This window comes from Symphalangus syndactylus, chromosome 9 (assembly GCF_028878055.3).
Source record: "Symphalangus syndactylus isolate Jambi chromosome 9, NHGRI_mSymSyn1-v2.1_pri, whole genome shotgun sequence".
Taxonomy (NCBI): Eukaryota; Metazoa; Chordata; class Mammalia; order Primates; family Hylobatidae; genus Symphalangus; species Symphalangus syndactylus.
In genome coordinates, this window is record NC_072431.2 from 74075240 (window position 1) to 74102716 (window position 27477).

At 65.3% G+C, this 27477-nt stretch overlaps 1 protein-coding gene across 1 annotated transcript in view; it reads right to left on the minus strand.

Annotated features, from left to right (window-relative positions):
• Nucleotides 1-27094, minus strand: part of LOC129490714 (beta-glucuronidase-like) — a 57991-nt gene extending 30897 nt beyond the window's left edge. Inside the window, 8 exon segments of the mRNA XM_055294530.1 lie at nucleotides 23647-23789; nucleotides 23966-24095; nucleotides 24098-24131; nucleotides 24439-24593; nucleotides 24596-24623; nucleotides 26388-26548; nucleotides 26666-26740; nucleotides 26911-27094. Of these exon segments, the coding sequence (XP_055150505.1) occupies nucleotides 23647-23789; nucleotides 23966-24095; nucleotides 24098-24131; nucleotides 24439-24593; nucleotides 24596-24623; nucleotides 26388-26548; nucleotides 26666-26740; nucleotides 26911-27094 (910 nt within the window).
• Nucleotides 27095-27477: the final 383 nt, after the last annotated feature.

Sequence of the window (27477 nt, forward strand, 5' to 3'; positions counted from 1 at the left end):
CCAGCCTAAATTCTTTTAAACTTGGAACTGCAGCCACAAAACACTGTCAACAATCTCCCCACTGCACTCCAGCCTAGGTGACAGTGCAAGGCCTCATCTCAGAAAAAGAATAAGATATATTTTAAAAATGAAAAAAAAACTCCTCCCTCCCTCCCTTCCTTTCTTTCTTTCTACTTTTTCCTCTGTGGCCCAGGCTGGAATCTAGTGGGCTCACTGCAGACTCCCTGCCTCCATTTCCTGCCCCAGCCTGCGGCCTGCCTGGGATTGCCAGGGTGTGCCACCACCGCTGCCTGCTTTTTCTCCTTTGGTTGGAGGCGTGGTTTCGCCATCTTGGCCAGGCTGCTCTGCAGCTCCTGACCCCGAATGCTCTGCCCGCCTCGGCCTCACGACGTCCTGGGACTGCAGACGGAGTCTCGCTCACTCGGTGCCCAGTGTTGCCCAGGCTGGAGTGCGGTGGCGTGGTCTTGGCTCGCTGCAGCCTCCGCCTCCCAGCCGCCTGCCTTGGCCTCCCAGGGTGCTGGGATTGCAGCCCCTAGGCAGCCGCCGCCCCGTCTGGGAAGTAAGGAGCGCCTCTGCCCGGCCACCCATCGTCTGGGAAGTGAGGAGCGCCTGTGCCCGGCCAACCATCGTCTGGGAAGTGAGGAGCATCTCTGTCCAGCCACCAATCGTCTGGGAAGTGAGGAGCGCCTCTGCCCGGCCACCCGGTCTGGGAACTGAGGAGTGCCTCTGCCCGGCAGAACCGTCTGGGAAAAAGTGAGGAGTGCCTCTGCCCGGCCGCCCCATCTGGGAAGGGAGGAGCGCCTCTGCCCGGCCGCCCCCTCTGGGAAGTAAGGAGGGCCTCTGCCCGGCCGCCCCGTCTGGGAAGAAGTGAGGAGCGCCACCGCGCAGACCCCCATCTGGGAAGTGAGGAGCGCCTCTGCCCGGCTGCCCCGTCTGGGAAGTGAGGAGCGCCTCTGCCCGGCCACCCATCGTCCGGGAAGTGAGGAGCATCTCTGCCCGGCCGCCCCATCTGGGAAGTGAGGAGCGCCTCTGCCCGGCCACCCATCGTCTGGGAAGTGAGGAGCGCCTCTGCCCGGCCACCCATCATCTGGGAAGTGAGGAGCGCCTCTGCCCGGCCACCCATCGTCTGGGAAGTGAGGAGCGCCTCTGCCCAGCCACCCATCGTCTGGGAAGTGAGGAGGGCCTGTGCCCGGCCACCCATCGTCTGGGAAGTGAGGAGCGCCTCTGCCAGGCTGCCCCATCTGGGAAGAACTGAGGAGCGCCTCTGCCCAGCTGCCCTGTCTGGAAAGTGAGGAGCACCTCTGCCCGGCCGCCTCATCTGGGAAGAAGTGAGGAGCGCCTCTGCCCGGCCGCCCCGTCTGGGAAGAAGTGAGGAGTGCCTCTGCCCGGCCACCCATCGTCTGGGAAGTGAGGAGCATCTCTGCCCGGCCGCCCCATCTGGGAAGTGAGGAGCGCCTCTGCGCGGCCACCCATCGTCTGGGAAGTGAGGAGCGCCTCTGCCCGGCCGCACCGTCTGGGAAGTGAGGAGCGCCTCTGCCCGGCCGCCCCGTCTGGGAGGAAGTGAGGAGCGCCTCTGCCCGGCTGCCCTTCGTCTGGGAAGTGAGGAGCGCCTCTGCCCGGCCGCCCCTTCTGGGAGGAAGTGAGCAGTGCCTCTGCCCAGGCGCCCCCTCTGGGAAGAAGTGAGGAGCGCCTCTGCCCGGGCGCCCCCTCTGGGAAGAAGTGAAGAGCGCCTCTGCCCGGCCACCCATTGTCTGGGAAGTGAGGAGCGCCTCTGCCCGGCCACCCCATCTGGGAAGTGAGGAGCACATCAGCCCGGCCACCCATCGTCTGGGAAGTGAGGAGCGCCTATGACCGGCTGCCCCCTCTGGGAAGAAGTGAGGAGTGCCTCTGGCTGGCCACCCATCGTCCGGGAAGTGAGGAGCACCTCTGCCAGGCCACCCATCGTCTGGGAAGTGAGGAGCGCCTCTACCTGGCCACCCCATCTGGGAAGTGAGGAGCGCATCGGCCCAGCCACACCGCCTGGGAAGTGAGGAGCGCCTCTGCCCGGCCACCCCGTCTGGGAAGAAGTGAGGAGCGCCTCAGCTTGGCCGCCCCGTCTGGGAGGAAGTGAGGAGAGCCTCTGCCAGGCCGCCCTGTCTGGGAAGTGAGGAGCGCCTCTGCCCGGCCGCCCCCTCTGGGAAGAAGTGAGGAGCACCTCTGCCCCGGCGCCCCCTCTGGGAAGAAGTGAGGAGCGCCTCTGCCCGGGCGCCCCCTCTGGGAAGAAGTGAAGAGCGCCTCTGCCCGGCCACCCATTGTCTGGGAAGTGAGGAGCGCCTCTGCCCGGCCACCCCATCTGGGAAATGAGGAGCACATCAGCCCGGCCACCCATCGTCTGGGAAGTGAGGAGAGCCTATGACCGGCTGCCCCCTCTGGGAAGAAGTGAGGAGTGCCTCTGGCTGGCCACCCATCGTCCGGGAAGTGAGGAGCACCTCTGCCAGGCCACCCATCGTCTGGGAAGTGAGGAGCGCCTCTACCTGGCCACCCCATCTGGGAAGTGAGGAGCGCATCGGCCCAGCCACACCGCCTGGGAAGTGAGGAGCGCCTCTGCCCGGCCACCCATTGTCTGGGAAGTGAGGAGGGCCTCTGCCCGGCCGCCCCATCTGGGAAGAAGTGAGGAGCGGTTCTGCCTGGCCACACATCGTCTGGGAAGTGAGGAGCGCCTCTGCCCGGGCACCCATCGTCTGGGAAGTGAAGAGCGCCTCTGCCCGGCCGCCCCGTCTGGGAAGAAGTGAGGAGCGCCTCTGCCCGGCCACCCATCGTCTGGGAAGTGAGGAGTGCCTCTGCCCGGCCACCCATCGTCTGGGAAGTGAGGAGCGCCTCTGCCCGGCCACTCATCGTCTGGGAAGTGAGGAGCGCCTCTGCCCGGCCGCACCGTCCGGGAAGTGAGGAGCGCCTCTGCCCGGCCGCCCCGTCTGGGAGGAAGTGAGGAGCGCCTCTGCCCGGCTGCCCATCATCTGGGAAGTGAGGAGCGCCTCTGCCCGGCCGCCCCGTCTGGGAGGAAGTGAGCAGCGCCTCTGCCCAGGCGCCCCCTCTGGGAAGAAGTGAGGAGCGCCTCTGCCCGGGCGCCCCCTCTGGGAAGAAGTGAAGAGCGCCTCTGCCCGGCCACCCATCGTCTGGGAAGTGAGGAGTGCCTCTGCCCGGCCACCCATCGTCTGGGAAGTGAGGAGCGCCTCTGCCCGGCCACTCATCGTCTGGGAAGTGAGGAGCGCCTCTGCCCGGCCGCACCGTCTGGGAAGTGAGGAGCGCCGCTGCCCGGCCGCCCCGTCTGGGAGGAAGTGAGGAGCGCCTCTGCCCGGCTGCCCATCGTCTGGGAAGTGAGGAGCGCCTCTGCCCGGCCGCCCCGTCTGGGAGGAAGTGAGCAGCGCCTCTGCCCAGGCGCCCCCTCTGGGAAGAAGTGAGGAGCGCCTCTGCCCGGGCGCCCCCTCTGGGAAGAAGTGAAGAGCGCCTCTGCCCGGCCACCCATTGTCTGGGAAGTGAGGAGCGCCTCTGCCCGGCCACCCCATCTGGGAAGTGAGGAGCGCATCTGCTCGGCCACCCAGCATCTGGGAAGTGAGGAGCGCCTCTGCCCGGCCGCCCCCTCTGGGAAGAAGTGAGGAGTGCCTCTGCCTGGCCACCCATCGTCTGGGAAGTGAGGAGCGCCTCTGCCCGGCCACCCATCCTCGGGGAAGTGAGGAGCGCCTCTGCCTGGCCACCCCATCTGGGAAGTGAGCGCATCTGCCCGGCCACCCCGCCTGGGAAGTGAGGAGCGCCTCTGCCTGGCCACCCATTGTCTGGGAAGTGAGGAGCGCCTCTGCCCGGCCGCCCCGTCTGGGAAGAAGTGAGGAGCGCCTCTGCCCGGCCACCCATCGTCTGAGAAGTGAGGCGCGCCTTTGCCCAGCCACCCATCGTCTGGGAAGTGAGGAGCGCTTCTGCTCGGCTGCCCCATCTGGGAAGAAGTGAGGAGCGCCTCTGCCCGGCCGCCCCATCTGGAAAGTGAGGATTGACTCTGCCCGGCCGCCCCGTCTGGGAAGAAGTGAGGAGCGCCTCTGCCCGAGTGCCCCATCTGGGAAGTGAGGAGCGCCTCTCCCTGGGCGCCCCATCTGGGAAGAAGTGAGGAGCGCCTCTGCTCGGGCGCCCCATCTGGGAAGAAGAGAGGAGCGCCTCTGCCTGGCCGCCCTGTCTGGGAAGAAGTGAGGAGCGCCTCTGCCCGGCCACCCATCGTCTGGGAAGTGAGGAGCACCTCTGCCCGGCCGCCCCATCTGGGAAGTGAGGAGCACCTCTGCCCGGCCACCGAGTCTGCAAAGTGAGGAGCGCCTCTGCCCGGCCACCCATCGTCTGGGAAGTGAGGAGCGCCTCTGCCTGGCCGCCCCATCTGGGAAGAAGTGAGGAGCGCCTCTGCCCGGCCACCCATCGTCTGAGAAGTGAGGAGCGCCTCTGCCCAGCCACCCATCGTCTGGGAAGTGAGGAGCACTTCTGCTCGGCTGCCCCATCTGGGAAGAAGTGAGGAGCGCCTCTGCCCGGCCGCCCCGTCTGGAAAGTGAGGATTGACTCTGCCCGGCCGCCCCGTCTGGGAAGAAGTGAGGAGCGCCTCTGCCCGAGTGCCCCATCTGGGAAGTGAGGAGCGCCTCTCCCTGGGCGCCCTGTCTGGGAAGAAGTGAGGAGCACCTCTGCTCGGGCGCCCCATCTGGGAAGAAGAGAGGAGCGCCTCTGCCTGGCCGCCCTGTCTGGGAAGAAGTGAGGAGCGCCTCTGCCCGGCCACCCATCGTCTGGGAAGTGAGGAGCACCTCTGCCCGGCCGCCCCATCTGGGAAGTGAGGAGCACCTCTGCCCGGCCACCGAGTCTGCGAAGTGAGGAGCGCCTCTGCCCGGCCACCCATCGTCTGGGAAGTGAGGAGCGCCTCTGCCCCGCCACCCATCATCTGGGAAGTGAGGAGCGCCTCTGCCCGGCCACCCATCGTCTGGGAAGTGAGGAGCGCCTCTGCGCGGCCGCCCCGTCTGGGAGGAAGTGAGGAGCGCCTCTACCCAGGCGCCCCCTCTGGGAAGACGTGAGGAGCGCCTCTGCCCGGGCGCCCCCTCTGGGAAGAAGTGAAGAGCGCCTCTGCCCGGCCACCCATTGTCTGGGAAGTGAGGAGGGCCTCTGCCCGGCCACCCCATCTGGGAAGTGAGGAGCGCATCTGCTCGGCCACCCAGCATCTGGGAAGTGAGGAGCGCCTCTGCCCGGCCGCCCCCTCTGGGAAGAAGTGAGGTGGGCCTCTGCCTGGCCACCCATCGTCTGGGAAGTGAGGAGCGCCTCTGCCCGGCCACCCATCCTCTGGGAAGTGAGGAGTGCCACTGCCTGGCCACCCCATCTGGGAAGTGAGGAGCGCATCTGCCCGGCCACCCCGCCTGGGAAGTGAGGAGCGCCTCTGCCTGGCCACCCATCGTCTAGGAAGTGAGGAGCGCCTCTGCCCGGCCGCCCCATCTGGGAAGAAGTGAGAGCGCCTCTGCCCGGCCACCCATCGTCTGGGAAGTGAGGAGCGCCTCTGCTCGGCTGCCCCATCTGGGAAGAAGTGAGGAACGCCTCTGCCCAGCCGCCCCGTCTGGAAAGAAGAGAGGAGGGCCTCTGCCCAGCACCCCCGTCTGAGAAGTGAGGAGGGCCTCTGCCCGGCTGCCCCCTCTGGGAAGTGAGGAGCGCCTCTGTCCGGCCACCCAGTCTGGGAAGTGAGGAGCGCCTCTGCCCGGCCACCCAACGTCTGGGAAGTGAGGAGCATCTCTGCCCAGCCACCAATCGTCTGGGAAGTGAGGAGCGCCTCTGCCCGGCCGCCCCATCTGGGAAGTGAGGAGCGCCTCTGCCCGGCCACCCATCGTCTGGAAAGTGAGGAGTGCCTCTGCCCGGCCACCCATCGTCTGGGAAGTGAGGAGCGCCTCTGCCCGCCACCCATCATCTGGGAAGTGAGGAGCGCCTCTGCCCGGCCACCCATCGTCTGGGAAGTGAGGAGTGCCTCTGCCAGGCTGCCCTGTCTGGGAAGAAGAGAGGAGCGCCTCTGCCCGGCCGCCACGTCTGGGAAGTGAGGAGCACCTCTGCCCGGCCGCCTCATCTGGGAAGAAGTGAGGAGCAACTCTGTCCGGCCACCCAGTCTGCGAAGAAGTGAGGAGTGCCTCTGCATGGGCGCCCCGCCTGGGAAGTGAGGAGCGCCTCTGCCCGGCCACCCATCGTCTGGGAAGTGAGGAGCGCCTCTGCCCGGCCGCCCCGTCTGGGAAGAAGTGAGGAGCGCCTCTGTTCGGCCACCCCGTCCGTGAAGTGAGGAGCGCCTCTGCCCGGCCACCCATCGTCCGGGAAGTGAGGAGCGCCTCTGCCCGGTCACCCATCGTCTGGGAAGTGAGGAGCGCATCTGCCCGGCCGCCCCGTCTGGGAGGAAGTGAGGAATGCCTCTGACCAGCCGCCCCTTCTGGGAAGAACTGAGGAGCGCCTCTGCCCTGCCACCCCGTCTGGGAAGTGAGAATCGCCTCTGCCCGGCCACCCCGTCTGGGAAGAAGTGAGGAGCGCCTCTGCCCGGGCGCCCCATCTGGGAAGAAGAGAGGAGCGCCTCTGCCTGGCCGCCCTGTCTGGGAAGAAGTGAGGAGCGCCTCTGCCCGGCCACCCATCGTCTGGGAAGTGAGGAGCACCTCTGCCCGGCCGCCCCATCTGGGAAGTGAGGAGCACCTCTGCCCGGCCACCCCACCTGGGAACTCAGGAGCGCCTCTGCCCGGCCACCCACTGTCTGGGAAGTGAGGAGCGCCTCTGCCCGGCCGCCCCGTCTGGGAAGAAGTGAGGAGCGCCTCTTTCCGGCCACCCAGTCTGGGAAGTGAGGAGCGCCTCTGCCCGGCCACCCATCGTCTGGGAAGTGAGGAGCATCTCTTCCCAGCCACCAATCGTCTGGGAAGTGAGGAGCGCCTCTGCCCGGCCGCCCCATCTGGGAAGTGAAGAGCGCCTCTGCCCGGCCACCCATCGTCTGGGAAGTGAGGAGCGCCTCTACCCGGCCACCCATCGTCTGGGAAGTGAGGAGGGCCTCTGCCCGGCCACCCGTCATCTGGGAAGTGAGGAGCGCCTCTGCCCGGCCACCCATCGTCTGGGAAGTGAGGAGCGCCTCTGCCAGGCCGCCCCGTCTGGGAAGAAGTGAGTAGCGCCTCTGCCCGGCCGCCCCGTCTGGGAAGTGAGGAGCACCTCTGCACGGCCGCCTAATCTGCGAAGAAGTGAGGAGCGCCTCTGCCCGGGCGCCCCATCTGGGAAGAAGAGAGGAGCGCCTCTGCCTGGCCACCATGTCTGGGAAGAAGTGAGGAGCGCCTCTGCCCGGCCACCCATCGTCTGGGAAGTGAGGAGCACCTCTGCCCAGCCGCCCCATCTGGGAAGTGAGGAGCACCTCTGCCCGGACACCCCGCCTGGGAAGTGAGGAGCGCCTCTGCACGGCCACCCATTGTCTGGGAAGTGAGGAGCGCCTCTGCCCGGCCGACCCGTCTGGAAAGTGAGGAGCGCCTCTGCCCGGCCGCCCATCGTCTGGGAAGTGAGGAGCGTCTCTGCCCGGCCGCCCCATCTGGGAAGAAGTGAGGAGCGCCTCTGCCTGGCCGCCCCGTCTGGGAGGAAGTGAGGAGCGCCTCTGCCAGGCCGCCCTGTCTGGGAAGTGAGGAGCGCCTCTGCCCGGCCGCCCATCTGGGAAGAAGTGAGGAGCGCCTCTGCCTGGGCGCCCCCTCTGGGACGAAGTGAGGAGCGCCTCTGCCCGGGCACCCCCTCTGGGAAGAAGTGAAGAGCGCCTCTGCCCGGCCACCCATTGTCTGGGAAGTGAGGAGCGCCTCTGCCCGGCCGCCCCATCTGGGAAGAAGTGAGGAGCGCCTCTGTCCGGGCGCCCCCTCTGGGAAGAAGTGAGGAGCGCCTCTGCCCGGGCGCCCCCTCTGGGAAGAAGTGAAGAACGCCTCTGCCCGGCCACCCATTGTCTTGGAACTGAGGAGTGCCTCTGCCCGGCCACTCCATCTGGGAAGTGAGGAGCGCATCTACCCGGCCGCCCCCTCTGGGAAGAAGTGAGGAGCGCCTCTGCCCGGCCGCCCCGTCTGGGAAGAAGTGAGGAGCGCCTCTGCCTGGCGGCCCCGTCTGTGAAGTGACGAAAGTCTCTGCCCGGCCACCCATCGTCTGGGAAGTGAGGAGCGCCTCTGCCCAGCCACCCGTCATCTGGGAAGTGAGGAGCGCCTCTGCCCGGCCATCCATCGTCTGGGAAGTGAGGAGCGCCTCTGCCCGGCCGCCCCGTCTGGGAAGTGAGGAGCGCCTCTACCTGGCCGACCCGTCTGGAAAGTGAGGAGTGCCTCTGCACGGCCGCCCATCGTCTCGGAAGTGAGGAGCGCCTCTGCCCGGCCGCCCCGTCTGGGAAGAAGTGAAGAGCGCCTCGGCCTGGCCACCCATCGTCTGGGAAGTGAGGAGCACCTCTGCCAGGCCAGCCATCGTCTGGGAAGTGAGGAGTGCCTCTGCCCAGCCGCCCCGTCTGGGAGGAAGTGAGGAACGCCTCTGACCAGCCGCCCCTTCTGGGAAGAAGTGAGGAGCACCTCTGCCCGGCCACCCCGTCTGGGTAGTGAGGATCGCCTCTGCCCGGCCACCCCGTCTGGGAAGAAGTGAGGAGCGCCTCTGCCCGGGCGCCCCATCTGGGAAGAAGAGAGGAGCACCTCTGCCTGGCCGCCCATCGTCTGGGAAGTGAGGAGCACCTCTGACCGGCCACCCCATCTGAGAAGTGAGGAGCACCTCTGACCGGCCACCCCATCTGAGAAGTGAGGAGCGCATCTGACTAGCCACCCATCATCTGGGAATTGAGGAGTGCATCTGCCTGGCCGCCCCGTTTAGGAAGTGAGGAGCGCCTCTGCCCGGCCACCCATCATCTGGGAAGTGAGGAGCGCCTCTGCCCGGCCGCCACGTCTGGGAAGAAGTGAGTAGCGCCTCTGCCCGGCCGCCCTGTCTGGGAAGAAGTGAGGAGTGCCTCTGCCTGGTCGCCCCATCTGGGAAGGGAGGAGCACCTCTGCGCGGTCAACCCCTCTGGGAAGTGAGTAGCGCCTCTGCCCAGCCGCCCCATCTGGGAAGAAGTGAGGAGCGCCTCTGCCCAGCCCCCCAGTCTGGGAAGTGAGGAGCGCCTCTGCCCAGCCGCCCCCTCTGCGAAGTGAGGAGCGCCTCTGCCCGGCCGCCCCGTCTGGGAAGAAGTGAGGAGCGCCTCTGCCCGGCCGCCACGTCTGGGAAGAAGTGAGGAGCGCCTCTGCCCGGCCACCCATCGTCTCGGAAGTGAGGAGCGCCTCTGCCCCGCCACCCATCGTCTGAGAAGTGAGAAGAGCCTCTGCCCGGCCACCCATCGTCTGGGAAGTGAGGAGCGCCTCTGCCCGGCCGCCCCGTCTGGGAAGAAGTGAGGAGTGCCTCTGCCTGGCCACCCATCGTCTGGGAAGTGAGGAGCACCTCTGCCCGGCCACCCATCGTCTGGGAAGTGAGGAGCGCCTCTGTCCAGCCGCCCCGTCTGGAAAGAAGTGAGGAGCGCCTCTGCCCAGCACCCCCGTCTGGGAAGTGAGGAGGGCCTCTGCCCGGCCGCCCCCTCTGGGAAGTGAGGAGCGCCTCTGCCCGGCCACCACGTCTGGGAAGAAGTGAGGAGCGCCTCTGTCCGGCCACCCGATCTGGGAAGTGAGGAGCGCCTCTGCCCGGCCACCCACCGTCGGGGAAGTGAGGAGCGCCTCTGCACGGCCACCCATCATCTGGGAAGTGAGGAGCGCCTCTAACACGCCACCCATCGTCTGGGAAGTGAGTAGCGCCTCTGCCCCGCCACCCGTCGTCGGAGAAGTGAGGAGAGCCTCTGCCCGCCACCCAACGTCTGGGAAGTGAGGAGCACCTCTGCCCGGCTGCCCCATCTGGGAAGTGAGGAGCGCCTCTGCCCGGCCGACCCGTCTGGAAAGTGAGGAGCGCCTCTGCCCGGCCGCCCATTGTCTGGGAAGGAAGGAGCGCCGCTCCCTGGGCGCCCTGTCTGGGAAGAAGTGAGGAGAGCCTCTGCCCGTTCGCCCCATCTGGGAAGAGGAGAGGAGCGCCTCTACCTGGCTGCCCTGTCTGGGAAGTGAGGAGCGCCTCTGCCCGGCCACCCACCATCTGGGAAGTGAGGAGCACCTCTGCCCGGACGCCCCATCTGGGAAGTGAGGAGCACCTCTGCCCGGCCACCCCGCCTGGGAAGTGAGGAGCGCCTCTGCCCGGCCACCCATCGTCTGGGAAGTGAGGAGCGCCTCTGCCCGGCCGCCACGTCTGGGAAGAAGTGAGGAGCGCCTCTGTCTGGACACCCAGTCTGGGAAGTGAGGAACGCCTCTGCCAGGCCGCCCCATCTGGGAAGAAGTGAGGAGTGTCTCTGCCCGGCTGCCCCGTCTGGGAAGTGAAGAGCACCTCTGCCCGGACGCCTCTTCTGGGAAGAAGTGAGGAGCGACTCTGCCCGGCCGCCCTGTCTGGGAAGAAGTGAGGAGCGCCTCTGCCTGGCCGCCCCGTCTGGGAAGTGAGGAGCGCCTCTGCCCAGCCACCCATCGCCTGGGAAGTGAGGAGCGCCTCTGCCCGGCCGCCCCGTCTGGGAAGTGAGGAGCACCCCTGCCCAGCCGACCCGTCTGGAAAGTGAGGAACTCCTCTGCCCGGCCGCCCATCGTCTGGGAAGTGAGGAGGGCCTCTGCCCGGCCGCCCCCTCTGGGAAGTGAGGAGCGCCTCTGCCCGGCCGCCCCGTCTGGGAAGAAGTGAGGAGCGCCTCTGTCCAGCCACCCGGTCTGGGAAGTGAGGAGCGCCTCTGCCCGGCCACCCACCGTCCGGGAAGTGAGGAGCGCCTCTGCACGGCCACCCATCATCCGGGAAGTGAGGAGCGCCTCTGCCCGGCCACCCATCGTCTGGGAAGTGAGGAGCGCCTCTGCCCGGCCACCCATCATCTGGGAAGTGAGGAGCGCCTCTAACACGCCACCCATCGTCTGGGAAGTGAGGAGCGCCTCTGCCCCACCACCCGTCATCTGAGAAGTGAGGAGAGCCTCTGCCCGCCACCCAATGTCTGGGAAGTGAGGAGAACCTCTGCCCGGCCGCCCCATCTGGGAAGTGAGGAGCGCCTCTGCCCAGCCTCCCCGTCTGGGAAGTGAGGAGCGCCTCTGCCCAGCCGCCCCCTCTGCGAAGTGAGGAGCGCCTCTGCCCGGCCGCCCCGTCTGGGAAGAAGTGAGGAGCGCCTCTGCCCGGCCGCCCCATCTGGGAAGAAGTGAGGAGCGCCTCTGCCCGGCCACCCATCGTCTGGGAAGAAGTGAGGAGCGCCTCTGCCCGGCCGCCCCATCTGGGAAGAAGTGAGGAGCGCCTCTGCCCGGCCACCCATCGTCTGGGAAGTGAGGAGCGCCTCTGCCCCGCCACCCATCGTCTCGGAAGTGAGGAGCGCCTCTGCCCCGCCACCCATCGTCTGAGAAGTGAGAAGAGCCTCTGCCCGGCCACCCATCGTCTGGGAAGTGAGGAGCGCCTCGGCCCGGCCGCCCCGTCTGGGAAGTGAGGAGCGCCTCTGCCCGGCCACCCATCGTCTGGGAAGTGAGGAGCGCCTCTGCATGGCCACCCATCATCTGGAAAGTGAGGAGCGCCTCTGCCCGGCCGCCACGTCAGGGAAGAAGTGAGGAAAGCCTCTGCCCAGCCGCCCCATCTGGGAAGAAGTGAGGAGCGCCTCTGCCCGGCCACCCCGTCTGGAAAGTGATGATCGACTCTGCCTGGCCGCCCCATCTGGGAAGAAGTGAGGAGCGCCTCTGCCCCGGTGCCCCGTCTGGGAAGTGAGGAGCGCCTCTCCCTGGGCGCCCTTTCTGGGAAGAAGTGAGGAGCGCCTCTGCCCGGGCGCCCGATCTGGGAAGAAGAGAGGAGCACCTCTGCCTGGCCGCCCTGTCTGGGAAGTGAGGAGCGCCTCTGCCTGGCCACCCATCGTCTGGGAAGTGAGGAGCACCTCTGCCCGGCCGCCACATCTGGGAAGTGAGGAGCGCCTCTGCCCGGCCACCCATCGTCTGGGAACTGAGGAGCGCCTCTGCCCGGCCGCCCCATCTGGGAAGAAGTGAGGAGCGCCTCTGTCCGGCCACACAGTCTGGGAAGTGAGGAGCGCCTCTGCCCGGCTACCCATCTTCTGGGAAGTGAGGAGAATCTCTGCCAAGCCACCAATCGACTGGGAAGTGAGGAACGCCTCTGTCCGGCCGCCCCATCTGGGAAGTGAGGAGCGCCTGTACCCGGCCACCCATTGTCTGGGAAGTGAGGAGCGCCTCTGCCTGGCCACCATCATCTGGGAAGTGAGGAGCGCCTCTGCCAGGCTGCCCCGTCTGGGAAGAAGTGAGGAGCGCCTCTGCTCGGCCGCCCCGTCTGGGAAGTGAGGAGCACCTCTGCCCGGCCGCCTCATCTGGGAAGAAGTGAGGAGCGCCTCTGCCCGGCCGCCCGGTCTGGGAAGAATTGAGGAGCGCCTCTTCCTGGCCGCCCCATCTGGGAAGTGAGGAGCGCCTCTGCCCGGCCACCCATCGCCTGGGAAGTGAGGAGCGCCTCTGCCCGGCCGCCCCGTCTGGGAAGAAGTGAGGAGCGCCTCTGCCCGGCCGCCCTGTCTGGGAAGAAGTGAGGAGCGCCTCTGTCCGGCCACCCAGTATGGGAAGAAGTGAGGAGCGCCTCTGCCTGGGCGCCCCGTCTGGAAGTGAGGAGCGCCTCTGCCCAGCCACCCATCATCTGGGAAGTGAGGAGCGCCTCTGCCCGGTCACCCGTCGTCTGGGAAGTGAGGAGCGCCTCTGGCCAGCCACCCATCGTCTGGGAAGTGAGGAGCGCCTCTGCCCGGCTGCCCCGTCTGGGAAGAAGTGAGGAGCGCCTCTGCCTGTCCGCCCCGTCTGGGAGGAAGTGAGGAGCGCCTCTGCCAGGCCGCCCTCTCTGGGAAGTGAGGAGCGCCTCTGCCCGGCCGCCCCATCTGGGAAGAAGTGAGGAGCGCCTCTGCCCGGGCACCCCCTCTCGGAAGAAGTGAGGAGCGCCTCTGCCCGGGCACCCCCTCTGGGAAGAAGTGAAGAGTGCCTCTGCCCGGCCACCCATTTTCTGGGAAGTGAGGAGCGCCTATGCCCGGCCACCCCATCTGGGAAGTGAGGAGCATATCTGCCCGGCCACCAATCGTCTGGGAAGTGAGGAGCGCATCTGCCTGGCCGCCCCCTCTGGGAAGAAGTGAGGAGTGCCTCTGCCTGGCCACCCATCTTCTGGGAAGTGAGGAGCACCTCTGCCCGGCCGCACCGTCTGGGAAGAAGTGAGGAGCGCCTCTGCCCGGGTGCCCCATCTGGGACGTGAGGAGCGCCTCTCCTCGGGCGCCCTGTCTGGGAAGAAGTGAGGAGCGACTCTGACAGGGCGCCCCATCTGGGAAGAAGAGAGGAGCGCCTCTGCCTGGCCGCCCTGTCTGGGAAGTGAGGAGCGCCTCTGCCCAGCCACCCATCGTCTGGGAAGTGAGGAGCACCTCTGCCCGGCCGCCCCATCTGGGAAGTGAGGAGCACCTCTGCCCGGCCACCCCGCCTGGGAAGTGAGGAGCGCCTCTGCCCGGCCACCCATCGTCTGGGAAGTGAGGCGTGCCTCTGCCCGGCCGCCCCATCTGGGAAGAAGTGAGGAGTGCCTCTGTCCGGCCACCCAGTCTGGGAAGTGAGGAGCGCCTCTCCCCGGCCAACCATCATCTGGGAAGTGAGGAGCATCTCTGCCCAGCCACCAATTGTCTGGGAAGTGAGGAGCGCCTCTGCCCGGCCACCCCATCAGGGAAGTGAGGAGGGCCTCTGCCCAGCCACCCATCGTCTGGGAAGTGAGGAGCGCCTCTGCCCGGCCACCCATCATCTGGGAAGTGAGGAGCGCCTCTACCCGGCCACCCATCGTCTGGGAAGTGAGGAGCGCCTCTGCCAGGCCGCCCCGTCTGGGAAGAAGTGAGAAGCGTCTCTGCCCGGCCACCCCGTCTGGGAAGAAGTGAGGAGCACCTCTGCCTGGCCGCCCCGTCTGGGAAGTGACAAAAGCCTCTGCCCGGCCAACCATCGTCTGGGAAGTGAGAAGCGCCTCAGCCCGGCCGCCCCGTCTGGGAAGAAGTGAGGAGCGCCTCTGCCCGGCCGCCCTGTCTGGGAAGAAGTGAGGAGTGCCTCTGCCCGGTCGTCCCGTCGGGGAAGGGAGGAGCACCTCTGCCCGGCCACCACCTCTGGGAAGAAGTGAGGAGCGCCTCTGCCCAGCCCCCCCGTCTGGGAAGTGAGGAGCACCTCTGCCCGGCCACCTCATCTGGGAAAAAGTGAGGAGCGCCTCTGCCCGGCCGCCCCGTCTGGGAAGAAGTGAGGAGCGCCTCTGCCTGGCCGCCCCGTCTGGGAAGTGACGAAAGCCTCTGCCCGGCCAACCATCGTCTGGGAAGTGAGGAGCGCCTCAGCCCGGCTGTCCCATCTGGGAAGAAGTGAGGAGCGCCTCTGCCCGGCCACCCTGTCTGGGAAGAAGTGAGGAGTGCCTCTGCCCGGTCGTCCCATCGGGGAAGGGAGGAGCACCTCTGCCCGGCCACCACCTCTGGGAAGTGAGGAGCGCCTCTGCCCGGCCACCCATCGTCAGGGAAGTGAGGAGCGCCTCTGCCAGGACGCCCCGTCTGGGAAGAAGTGAGGAGCGCCTCTGCCCGGCCACCTCATCTGGGAAGAAGTGAGGAGCGCCTCTGCCCGGCCGCCTCATCTGGGAAGAAGTGAGGAGCGCCTCTGTCCGGCCACCCAGTATGGGAAGAAGTGAGGAGCGCCTCTGCCTGGGTGCCCCGTCTGGAAGTGAGGAGCGCCTCTGCCCGGCCACCCATCGTCTGGGAAGTGAGGAGCACCTCTGCCCGGCCGCCTCATCTGGGAAGAAGTGAGGAGCGCCTCTGTCCGGCCACCCAGTATGGGAAGAAGTGAGGAGCGCCTCTGCCTGGGTGCCCCGTCTGGAAGTGAGGAGCGCCTCTGCCCGGCCACCCATCGTCTGGGAAGTGAGGAGCGCCTCTGCCCGGTCACCCGTCGTCTGGGAAGTGAGGAGCGCCTCTGCCCGGTCACCCGTCGTCTGGGAAGTGAGGAGCGCCTCTGGCCGGCCACCCATCGTCTGGGAAGTGAGGAGCGCCTCTGCCCGGCCACCTCATCTGGGAAGAAGTGAGGAGCGCCTCTGCCCGGCCGCCTCATCTGGGAAGAAGTGAGGAGCGCCTCTGTCCGGCCACCCAGTATGGGAAGAAGTGAGGAGCGCCTCTGCCTGGGTGCCCCGTCTGGAAGTGAGGAGCGCCTCTGCCCGGCCACCCATCGTCTGGGAAGTGAGGAGCACCTCTGCCCAGCCGCCTCATCTGGGAAGAAGTGAGGAGCGCCTCTGTCCGGCCACCCAGTATGGGAAGAAGTGAGGAGCGCCTCTGCCTGGGTGCCCCGTCTGGAAGTGAGGAGCGCCTCTGCCCGGCCACCCATCGTCTGTGAAGTGAGGAGCACCTCTGCCCGGCCGCCTCATCTGGGAAGAAGTGAGGAGCGCCTCTGTCCGGCCACCCAGTATGGGAAGAAGTGAGGAGTGCCTCTGCCTGGGTGCCCCGTCTGGAAGTGAGGAGTGCCTCTGCCCGGCCACCCATCGTCTGGGAAGTGAGGAGCGCCTCTGCCCGGTCACCCGTCGTCTGGGAAGTGAGGAGCGCCTCTGCCCGGTCACCCGTCGTCTGGGAAGTGAGGAGCGCCTCTGCCCGGCCACCCATCGTCTGGGAAGTGAGGAGCGCCTCTGCCCGGCTGCCCCGTCTGGGAAGAAGTGAGGAGCGCCTCTGCCTGGCCGCCCCGTCTGGGAGGAAGTGAGGAGCGCCTCTGCCAGGCCGCCCCGTCTGGGAGGAAGTGAGGAGCGCCTCTGCCAGGCCGCCCTCTCTGGGAAGAAGTGAGGAGCGCCTCTGCCCGGGCGCCCCCTCTGGGAAGAAGTGAAGAGCGCCTCTGCCCGGCCACCCATTTTCTGGGAAGTGAGGAGCCCCTATGCCCGGCCACCCCATCTGGGAAGTGAGGAGCGCCTCTGCCCGGACGCCTCATCTGGGAAGTGAGGATCGCATCTGCCCGGCCGCCCAACGTCTGGGAAGTGAGGAGCGCCTCTGCCCAGCCGCCCCCTCTGGGAAGAAGTGAGGAGTGCCTCTGCCTGGCCACCCATCCTCTGGGAAGTGAGGAGCGCCTCTGCCCGGCCACCCATCGTCTGGGAAGTGAGGAGCGCCTCTGCCTGGCCACCCCATCTCGCAAATGAGGAGCGCATCTGCCCGTCCACCCCGCCCGCGAAGTGAGGAGCGCCTCTGCCCGGCCACCCATCGTCTGGGAAGTGAGGAGCGCCTCTGCCCGGCCACCCATCATCTGGAAAGTGAGGAGCGCCTCTGCCCGGCCGCCACGTCAGGGAAGAAGTGAGGAAAGCCTCTGCCCAGCCGCCCCATCTGGGAAGAAGTGAGGAGCGCCTCTGCCCGGCCACCCCGTCTGGAAAGTGATGATCGACTCTGCCTGGCCGCCCCATCTGGGAAGAAGTGAGGAGCGCCTCTGCCCCGGTGCCCCGTCTGGGAAGTGAGGAGCGCCTCTCCCTGGGCGCCCTTTCTGGGAAGAAGTGAGGAGCGCCTCTGCCCGGGCGCCCGATCTGGGAAGAAGAGAGGAGCACCTCTGCCTGGCCGCCCTGTCTGGGAAGTGAGGAGCGCCTCTGCCTGGCCACCCATCGTCTGGGAAGTGAGGAGCACCTCTGCCCGGCCGCCACATCTGGGAAGTGAGGAGCGCCTCTGCCCGGCCACCCATCGTCTGGGAAGTGAGGAGCGCCTCTGCCCGGCCGCCCCATCTGGGAAGAAGTGAGGAGCGCCTCTGTCCGGCCACACAGTCTGGGAAGTGAGGAGCGCCTCTGCCCGGCCACCCATCTTCTGGGAAGTGAGGAGAATCTCTGCCAAGCCACCAATCGAATGGGAAGTGAGGAGCGCCTCTGTCCGGCCGCCCCATCTGGGAAGTGAGGAGCGCCTGTACCCGGCCACCCATTGTCTGGGAAGTGAGGAGCGCCTCTGCCTGGCCACCCATCATCTGGGAAGTGAGGAGCGCCTCTGCCAGGCTGCCCCGTCTGGGAAGAAGTGAGGAGCGCCTCTGCTCGGCCACCCCGTCTGGGAAGTGAGGAGCACCTCTGCCCGGCCGCCTCATCTGGGAAGAAGTGAGGAGCGCCTCTGCCCGGCCACCCCGTCTGGGAAGAATTGAGGAGCGCCTCTGCCTGGCCGCCCCGTCTGGGAAGTGAGGAGCGCCTCTGCCCGGCCACCCATCGCCTGGGAAGTGAGGAGCGCCTCTGCCCGGCCGCCCCGTCTGGGAAGAAGTGAGGAGCGCCTCTGCCCGGCCGCCCTGTCTGGGAAGAAGTGAGGAGCGCCTCTGTCCGGCCACCCAGTATGGGAAGAAGTGAGGAGCGCCTCTGCCTGGGCGCCCCGTCTGGAAGTGAGGAGCGCCTCTGCCCAGCCACCCATCATCTGGGAAGTGAGGAGCGCCTCTGCCCGGTCACCCGTCGTCTGGGAAGTGAGGAGCGCCTCTGGCCAGCCACCCATCGTCTGGGAAGTGAGGAGCGCCTCTGCCCGGCCGCCCCATCTGGGAAGAAGTGAGGAGCGCCTCTGCCTGTCCGCCCCGTCTGGGAGGAAGTGAGGAGCGCCTCTGCCAGGCCGCCCTCTCTGGGAAGTGAGGAGCGCCTCTGCCCGGCCGCCCCATCTGGGAAGAAGTGAGGAGCGCCTCTGCCCGGGCACCCCCTCTCGGAAGAAGTGAGGAGCGCCTCTGCCCGGGCACCCCCTCTGGGAAGAAGTGAAGAGCGCCTCTGCCCGGCCACCCATTTTCTGGGAAGTGAGGAGCGCCTATGCCCGGCCACCCCATCTGGGAAGTGAGGAGCATATCTGCCCGGCCACCCATCGTCTGGGAAGTGAGGAGCGCATCTGCCTGGCCGCCCCCTCTGGGAAGAAGTGAGGAGTGCCTCTGCCTGGCCACCCATCTTCTGGGAAGTGAGGAGCACCTCTGCCCGGCCGCACCGTCTGGGAAGAAGTGAGGAGCGCCTCTGCCCGGGTGCCCCATCTGGGAAGTGAGGAGCGCCTCTCCTCGGGCGCCCTGTCTGGGAAGAAGTGAGGAGCGACTCTGACAGGGCGCCCCATCTGGGAAGAAGAGAGGAGCGCCTCTGCCTGGCCGCCCTGTCTGGGAAGTGAGGAGCGCCTCTGCCCAGCCACCCATTGTCTGGGAAGTGAGGAGCACCTCTGCCCGGCCGCCCCATCTGGGAAGTGAGGAGCACCTCTGCCCGGCCACCCCGCCTGGGAAGTGAGGAGTGCCTCTGCCCGGCCACCCATCGTCTGGGAAGTGAGGAGTGCCTCTGCCCGGCCGCCCCATCTGGGAAGAAGTGAGGAGTGCCTCTGTCCGGCCACCCAGTCTGGGAAGTGAGGAGCGCCTCTCCCTGGCCAACCATCATCTGGGAAGTGAGGAGCATCTCTGCCCAGCCACCAATTGTCTGGGAAGTGAGGAGCGCCTCTGCCCGGCCGCCCCATCTGGGAAGTGAGGAGGGCCTCTGCCCAGCCACCCATCGTCTGGGAAGTGAGGAGCGCCTCTGCCCGGCCACCCATCATCTGGGAAGTGAGGAGCGCCTCTACCCGGCCACCCATCGTCTGGGAAGTGAGGAGCGCCTCTGCCAGGCCGCCCCGTCTGGGAAGAAGTGAGGAGCGTCTCTGCCCGGCCGCCCCGTCTGGGAAGTGAGGAGCACCTCTGCCCGGCCGCCTCATGTGGGAAAAAGTGAGGAGCGCCTCTGCCCGGCCGCCCCGTCTGGGAAGAAGTGAGGAGCGCCTCTGCCTGGCCGTCCCGTCTGGGAAGTGACGAAAGCCTCTGCCCGGCCAACCATCGTCTGGGAAGTGAGGAGCGCCTCAGCCCGGCTGTCCCATCTGGGAAGAAGTGAGGAGCGCCTCTGCCCGGCCGCCCTGTCTGGGAAGAAGTGAGGAGTGCCTCTGCCCGGTCGTCCCGTCGGGGAAGGGAGGAGCACCTCTGCCCGGCCACCACCTCTGGGAAGTGAGGAGCGCCTCTGCCCGGCCACCCATCGTCAGGGAAGTGAGGAGCGCCTCTGCCAGGACGCCCCGTCTGGGAAGAAGTGAGGAGCGCCTCTGCCCGGCCACCTCATCTGGGAAGAAGTGAGGAGCGCCTCTGCCCGGCCGCCTCATCTGGGAAGAAGTGAGGAGCGCCTCTGTCCGGCCACCCAGTATGGGAAGAAGTGAGGAGCGCCTCTGCCTGGGTGCCCCGTCTGGAAGTGAGGAGCGCCTCTGCCCGGCCACCCATCGTCTGGGAAGTGAGGAGCGCCTCTGCCCGGTCACCCGTCGTCTGGGAAGTGAGGAGCGCCTCTGGCCGGCCACCCATCGTCTGGGAAGTGAGGAGCGCCTCTGCCCGGCCGCCCCGTCTGGGAAGAAGTGAGGAGCGCCTCTGCCTGGCCGCCCCGTCTGGGAGGAAGTGAGGAGCGCCTCTGCCAGGCCGCCCTCTCTGGGAAGAAGTGAGGAGCGCCTCTGCCCGGGCGCCCCCTCTGGGAAGAAGTGAAGAGCGCCTCTGCCCGGCCACCCATTTTCTGGGAAGTGAGGAGCGCCTATGCCCGGCCACCCCATCTGGGAAGTGAGGAGCGCATCTGCCCGGCCACCCATCGTCTGGGAAGTGAGGAGCGCATCAGCCTGGCCGCCCCCTCTGGGAAGAAGTGACGAGTGCCTCTGCCTGGCCACCCATCTTCTGGGAAGTGAGGAGCACCTCTGCCCGGCCGCACCGTCTGGGAAGAAGTAAGGAGCGCCTCTGCCCGGGTGCCCCATCTGGGAAGTGAGGAGCACCTCTCCTCGGGCGCCCTGTCTGGGAAGAACTGAGGAGCGACTCTGACAGGGCGCCCCATCTGGGAAGAAGAGAGGAGCGCCTCTGCCTGGCCGCCCTGTCTGGGAAGTGAGGAGCGCCTCTGCCCAGCCACCCATCGTCTGGAAAGTGAGGAGCACCTCTGCCCGGCCACCCCGCCTGGGAAGTGAGGAGTGCCTCTGCCCGGCCACCCATCGTCTGGGAAGTGAAGAGTGCCTCTGCCTGGCCGCCCCATCTGGGAAGAAGTGAGGAGTGCCTCTGTCCGGCCACCCAGTCTGGGAAGTGAGGAGCACCTCTCCCCGGCCACCCATCATCTGGGAAGTGAGGAGCATCTCTGCCCAGCCACCAATCGTCTGGGAAGTGAGGAGCGCCTCTGCCCGGCCGCCGCATCTGGGAAGTGAGGAAGGCCTCTGCCCAGCCACCCATCGTCTGGGAAGTGAGGAGCGCCTCTGCCCGTCCACCCATCATCTGGGAAGTGAGGAGCGCCTCTGCCCGGCCACCCATCATCTGGGAAGTGAGGAGCGCCTCTACCCGGCCACCCATCGTCTGGGAAGTGAGGAGCGCCTCTGCCAGGCTGCCCCGTCTGGGAAGAAGTGAGGAGCGTCTCTGCCCGGCCGCCCCGTCTGGGAAGTGAGGAGCACCTCTGCCCGGCCGCCTCATCTGGGAAAAAGTGAGGAGCGCCTCTGCCCGGCCACCCCGTCTGGGAAGAAGTGAGGAGCACCTCTGCCTGGCCGCCCCGTCTGGGAAGTGACAAAAGCCTCTGCCCGGCCAACCATCATCTGGGAAGTGAGAAGCGCCTCAGCCCGGCCGCCCCGTCTGGGAAGAAGTGAGGAGCGCCTCTGCCCGGCCGCCCTGTCTGGGAAGAAGTGAGGAGTGCCTCTGCCCGGTCGTCCCGTCGGGGAAGGGAGGAGCACCTCTGCCCGGCCACCACCTCTGGGAAGAAGTGAGGAGCGCCTCTGCCCAGCCCCCCCGTCTGGGAAGTGAGGAGCACCTCTGCCCGGCCACCTCATCTGGGAAAAAGTGAGGAGCGCCTCTGCCCAGCCGCCCCGTCTGGGAAGAAGTGAGGAGCGCCTCTGCCTGGCCGCCCCGTCTGGGAAGTGACAAAAGCCTCTGCCCGGCCAACCATCGTCTGGGAAGTGAGGAGCGCCTCAGCCCGGCCGCCCCGTCTGGGAAGAAGTGAGGAGTGCCTCTGCCCGGTAGTCCCGTCAGGGAAGGGAGGAGCACCTCTGCCCGGCCACCACCTCTGGGAAGTGAGGAGCGCCTCTGCCCAGCCGCCCCGTCTGGGAAGAAGTGAGGAGCGCCTCTGCCCAGCCCCCCCGTCTGGGAAGTGAGGAGCGCCTCTGCCCGCCCGCCCCCTCTGGGAAGTGAGGAGCGCCTCTGCCCAGCCGCCCCATCTGGGAAGAAGTGAGGAGCACCTCTGTCCGGCCGCCCATCGTCTGGGAATTGAGGCGCGCCTCTGCCCGGCCACTCATCATCTGGGAAGTGAGGAGCGCCTCTGCCCGGCCACCCATCGTCTGGGAAGTGAGGAGCACCTCTGCCCGGCCACCCATCGTCTGGGAAGTGAGGAGCGCCTCTGCCCGGCCGCCCCGTCTGGGAAGTGAGGAGCGCCTCTGCCCGGCCGACCCGTCTGGAAAGTGAGGAGCGCCTCTGCCCGTCCGCCCATCGTCTGGGAAGTGAGGAGCGCCTCTGCCCAGCCGCCCCGTCTGGGAAGAAGTGAGGAGCGCCTCTGCCTGGCCACCCATCATCTGGGAAGTGAGGAGCACCTCTGCCCGGCCACCCATCGTCTGGGAAGTGAGTAGCGCCTCTGCCCAGCCGCCCAGTCTGGGAGGAAGTGAGGAATGCCTCTGACCAGCCGCCCCTTCTGGGAAGAAGTGAGGAGCGCCTCTGCCCGGCCACCCCGTCTGGGAAGAAGTGAGGAGCGCCTCTGCCCGGGTGCCCCATCTGGGAAGTGAGGAGCACCTCTCCCCGGGCGCCCCGTCTGGGAAGAAGTGAGGAGCGCCTCTGCCCGGGCGCCCCATCTGGGAAGAAGAGAGGAGCGCCTCTGCCTGGGCGCCCCCTCTGGGAAGAAGTGAAGAGCGCCTCTGCCCGGCCACCCATTGTCTGGGAAGTGAGGAGCGCCTCTCCCCGGCCACCCCATCTGGGAAGTGAGGAGCGCATCTGCCCGGCCACCCATCGTCTGGGAAGTGAGGAGCACCTCTGCCCGGCCGCCCCATCTGGGAAGTGATTAGCACCTCTGCCCGGCCACCCCGCCTGGGAAGTGAGGAGCGCCTCTGCCTGGCCACCCATCGTCTGGGAAGTGAGGAGTGCCTCTGCCCGGCCACCCATCATCTGGGAAGTGAGGAGCGCCTCTGCCCGGACACCCCGTCTGGGAAGTGAGGAGCGCCTCTGCCCAGCCGCCCCATCTGGGATGTGGGGAGTGCCTCTGCCCGACCGCCCCGTCTGGGAGGTCTACCACGGAGGCCAGAAGCAATGTGGGGGCTGGACGTGGTGGCTCACGCCTGTAGTCCCGGCGCTTTGGGAGGCCGAGGCGGGTTGATCACTTCAGGCTAGGAGTTCGAGACCAGCCTGGCCAACATGGTGAAACGTATGAAAAATACAACAGACAAACCAACCAACCAACCCAGCGACAACAAAACAGGTCTACCCTGGAGTCATACTCTAATTTTTTCTATTTTCCTCCCTTTCTGATCCTTTATCCCACTTTCTTTTTCTTCCTCTTCCTTCTCCTTCTTCTTTGTCAAATAGAGGATTGAGTTATTATCATTGATCCATACAAAGTCCCTCTCTCATTCATTTTCTTTAATTCCCACTCCCTATTTCTATTCCCCGTCTTCCCATGTGCAACCTTCCTAATATGTTTGATACGCATCTTTTTGTTTGTATGTATTTTTAGAAAATGTTTATTGTTTTGTGTGCAAAAAAAAATTAATAAAAAAAATGAAAAAAAAACTTAAAAAATCCTTACACTCTGTGAGGCCAAGGCGGGTGGATCACCTCAGGTCAGGAGTTCAAGTCCAGCCAGGCCAACATGATGAAACCTTGCCTCTATTAAAAAAATACAAAAATTAACCAGGCATGGTGGCAGGTGCCCATAATCTCAGCTACTCAGGAGACTGAGACAGGATAATCCTTTGAACCCGGGAGGCACAGGTTGCAGTGAGCTGATATCATACCACTGTCCTCCAGCCTGGACGAGAGAGCAAGACTGTCTCAAAAAAAAAAAAAAAAGAGACAGCATCTCCCTCTGTTGCCCAGACTGGAGTGCAGTGGCATAGTCATAGCTCACTGCAACCTTGACCTCCCAGGCTCAAGTGATTCTCCTGCCTCAGCAGCTGGGACTACCAGCATGCATCACCATGCCTGGCTAATTTTTTAATTTTTTGTGGTGATGGTCTCGCTATGTTGCCCAGGCTGGTCTTGAACTCCTGGCCTCAAGTGATCCTCCTACCAGGGCCTCCTTGCAAAGAGCTGAGAGGACAGGCATGAGCCACCATGCCCGGCCCTCCAAAGCTGCCTGTTCCTTGAGCACGATGTGTAGCAAGCGGAGCTGGAGTGACAGTAGCACCATGGGGAAGGGACAGGATTGCCACCCTGAGCTGTGTGATATTAGGCCAGACCCCTTTTCTCCAAGTGAGGTCAACCACACGGGTGATTTCGGGAGCCCGTGCCCAATCAGCCTGGATTTTAGCTTCATAGGTGGATGGGAAACTGTGAGGGTTCAGAGATGCTGGGAGAACCTTTTCCCTGGGAAAGCTTTCCAAACAGAAAACAAACAGAGCCACCCTGGGCCCCACTGAGGGAGGATCCTACCAGAAGCCCTCACCACTGTCATGCTCCATGCCAGTGGTGATGGTGATGTCATCGATGTAGGTGGTGGGTGTCATATACAGAAGCACAGACCGCTGCAGTCCCACATAGTTGAAGAAGTCAAAGTCTGTGATCTGGACAAAGTAACCCTTGGGATACCTAGGGTGGGAGGACTGTGGTTCGCTGGGCCCTTGCCCTGAGGCCCTTGACCTCAGCTCACAGGCCTCCTCAGATCCAGGGCCTCCACTCTGCCAAGGCCACCCTGTCCCTAGCAGGAAGACCACAGGGTGGGATGGGAAGGTAGGTGTGTGCGATGGAGACAGGATGGTACCCACTTGGAGGTGTTGGTCATGTAGCAGATAGTCCCTCGTGGCAGGGTGGAGGGGGTGAGCGTATTATTGATGGTGATAGTGATGCGGGGGCAGGAGGACAGGGGCCCCACCTGGACCAGGCTGCTGCTGTTGGCCCCTCATGTTCTAGCGTGTCAACCCCATTCGCCCACTGCAGACACAGGAGATATGAGGAGGGGGCAGCAGGTTGGGGCATGAGGAGGGGCCCTGCTATCAGGCACTCCCTCACATAACCTGCAGCATGGGGCTCAGGGGCCTGCCAGCCAGACGGGAAGAATGGCATCCCAGGAGGGTAGATCAGGCCACCTATCCCCCTACACAGGGCACAGCCCCCAGGGCAGGGCAGGGCCCCCCACCATCCCACCCCAGGAGACAGGCTGTGGGTGGCTGCTGGGGGTCCCATGCTGTTCAGCAGCCATGCCCACCCACCTACCCTGCCTGCTTCTGGCTGCACTGACCACAGTGGCATAGGAGTGGGCACTGGCAATCCTCAGCACCACTCTTGTGCGCAGGTCCTGGGTCCATTGGTCCAGCAGGGTCACCTCCTGTTCGTACAACACCCAGCCAACAAACTGCCGCAGCCACCAGTCCTGACAGATGTCGTTGAAGCTGGAGGAACTGGCACGTCCACGGTGGGGCCTGACTGTGGAGAGAAGGGCCAGGCTCACCTCTAGGTCCCCAAAAATGATCCAGGGCCAGTGTGCTGCACAGCTGTGCCCCCAGGCCTAGTGCAAGTCCTGACACATAGCGGGGACTCTTGGCGGAACAGACAGATAACTTGCTGAGGACAGATCAATCACCAAGGCAGTTTGTGCACCTGGACTAGTGGGGCCAAGAGTTCCTCTTCTGAGTGGATGGGGCCCAATATCTCCCGAGACAGATGACCCACTGCCTGTCACAGGGAGGAAGGCTGTCTGGGGGGATGCGGGGCTTTGCTTAGGACACTGTGAGTGGGACGCACGCTGGCACCCAGCCCTCTTCTCTCTTCCTCCTGTACTGAATGCTGCAAAGTTTTTCTAAGGGGATGCAAGCCAGGCAAACGCCGCCCAGACCTCACCCAGTCCCACTTCTCTGCTGACTATATCCAAGTCAGGAGGAAAACAGGGGTGGTGTCTTTGGCCTGATGTCATGTCCTGTCCTCAATCTGAACCTTGAAAACCAAGGGACCTTCCTGCCTCAGCAGAGCTGACCTCAGGACGTCTAAACTGTCTCCCTCCTCCCAGCTCTGTGCAGCGCATGCCACTCTGGCCAGACCAGTGTCTGTGTGGCTCATGCCTGTAATCAGCGCTTTGGGAGGTCAACGTGGGAGGATGGCTTGACGCCAGGAGTTCGAGACCAGCCTGGGCAATGCAGTGAGACCTATATCTTAAAAAAAGAAAAAAATTTTTTTTTTTTTTTTTCTGAGTTGGAGTCTCACTCTGTCACCCAGGCTGAAGTGCAGTCCAGTGGCTCTGTGATCTCGGCTCATTGCAACCGCCCCCTCCCGGGTTCAAGCACTTCTCCTGCCTCTGACTCCCGAGTAGCTGGGATTACAGGTGTGTACCACCATGCCCAGCAAATTTTTGTATTTTTAATAGAGACGGGGTTTCACCAGTCTGGTCTCGAACTCCTGGCCTCAATTGATCCACCTGTCTCGGCCTCCCAAAGTGCTGGGATTACAGGCGTGAGCCACCAAGCCTGGTCAAGATTCGTTTTTTTTTTTTAATAGCCAGGCGTGGTGGCCCCAGCTAACTTGCAAGGCTGGGGCGGGAGAATCCTTTGAGCTCAGAAGTTAGTAATGCACCACTCTGCTCCAGCTTGGGCGACAGGGCCAAACCCAGTCTCAAAATAATTTTTAAAATTAAAAATGAACATTAAAAGGAAAGACACTGCCCGGGCTCACCCTTCGTCTCGGGAGGGGGTTCAGCAGCAGCGCTTTCTTCTTCTCCCGCCTCGGCCCTCCCCAGTTCCCCCGGTCTCCCCGTCCCCCAAGCCTGGGCCCCCAAGCCCATTGACCTTTAACCTCCTCTAGGGTTGGCCGGGCGCGGCGGCTCACGCTTGTAATCCCAGCACTTTGGGAGGCCGAGGCGGGCGGATCACAAGGTCAGGAGATCGAGACCACGGTGAAACCCCGTCTCTACTAAAAATACAAAAAAAATTAGCCGGGCGTGGTGGCGGGCGCCTGTAGTCCCAGCTACTCGGAGAGGCTGAGGCAGGAGAATGGCGTGAACCCGGGAGGCGGAGCTTGCAGTGAGCCGAGATCGCGCCACTGCACTCCAGCCTGGGTGACAGAGCAAGACTCCGTCTCAAAAAAAAAAAAAAAAAAAAACCTCCTCTAGGGCGCCAGCTCCGGGGCGCCCAGGGGAAGAAGCCTGCAGGGGACCGGGGCTCCCCCCTCCCACCGCCGGGCTTCCGGGCGCCTCCTGGCCCTGCCCCGCAGCTCCCGCAGCGGCCGCGGGTACCACTGCTCGTCGAAGCCCTGGCGTCGGTTGTCCAAGTCGGCGCGGAAGCTCCAGAGGCCATCCAGCTCCTTGGACTCCCGCGACGGGCTCTCCCGGGGATACAGCATCCAGCCCTGCAGCGCCAGCGCTCAGCCACCGCCGTGTCGTGGATCACACTTTCCGCTCCACCGCTCGGCCGCCGTCTGCGGGGCTAAGAGCAGCGCGGGAGGAGCCCGGCGGACGGGTCGCGTGAGGCGCCTGATACCGTCCGCGCCATCTTTGCTGAGGGCGAGTGCCAGGCCTGGAGGGGTGGGCGGGGCCCCGCACTGCCCAGTGGCGCCTGCGGCTGGAACCGTGGGTTAGGCCTTTGGGGAAGCGGGACGCTCACCCTCAGCCCCCGCCAAGAAGGGCGAGGTCGGCTTCTCACCCCAATACAGGCTGGATGATCCAGGGACGCAGGCCAGGACAGAACCCCTGAGATCGTGGTATCCCCGTTTCTTCAAGGAGCACCTCCTCTTGCTTTCCACAGTAGGAATTCGAGCAGGCCCCAGCGAAGCCTCTTCCGTTCCTGTCGGATGCAGCCTCTTGCATGGATGCACGTCCTTTGGATGGGGCCATAGCCTTGACCCTGGGCCTCTGGGGCCCCGACCCTAACCCAGGGGCAAGGAGCTCCCTCTTGGGGTTGCAGGCACATGAATGCGCAAGGAGAGAGGCCAAGTGGCTCACGCCTGTAATCCCAACACTTTGGGAGGCTGAGGTGGGCGGATCACTTGAAGTCAGGAGTTGGAGACCAGGCTGGCCAACCTGGTGATACACCTGTCTCTACTGAAAATACAAAAGATTAACTGGGCGTGGTGGTGCACGCCTGTAATCCTAGCTGCTCAGGAGGCTGAGGCAGGAGAATCGTCTGAACCCTGGAGGAGGAAGTTGCAATGAGCCAAGATCATGCCACTGCACTCCAGTCTGGGCAACAGAGTTAGACTGTCTCAAAAAAAAAAAAAAAAAAAAAGCTACATACCTGTCACCCAGTTTGCCTGCTAGGAAATTCCTTGTGAGCACCAAGAACTTTACTGACCT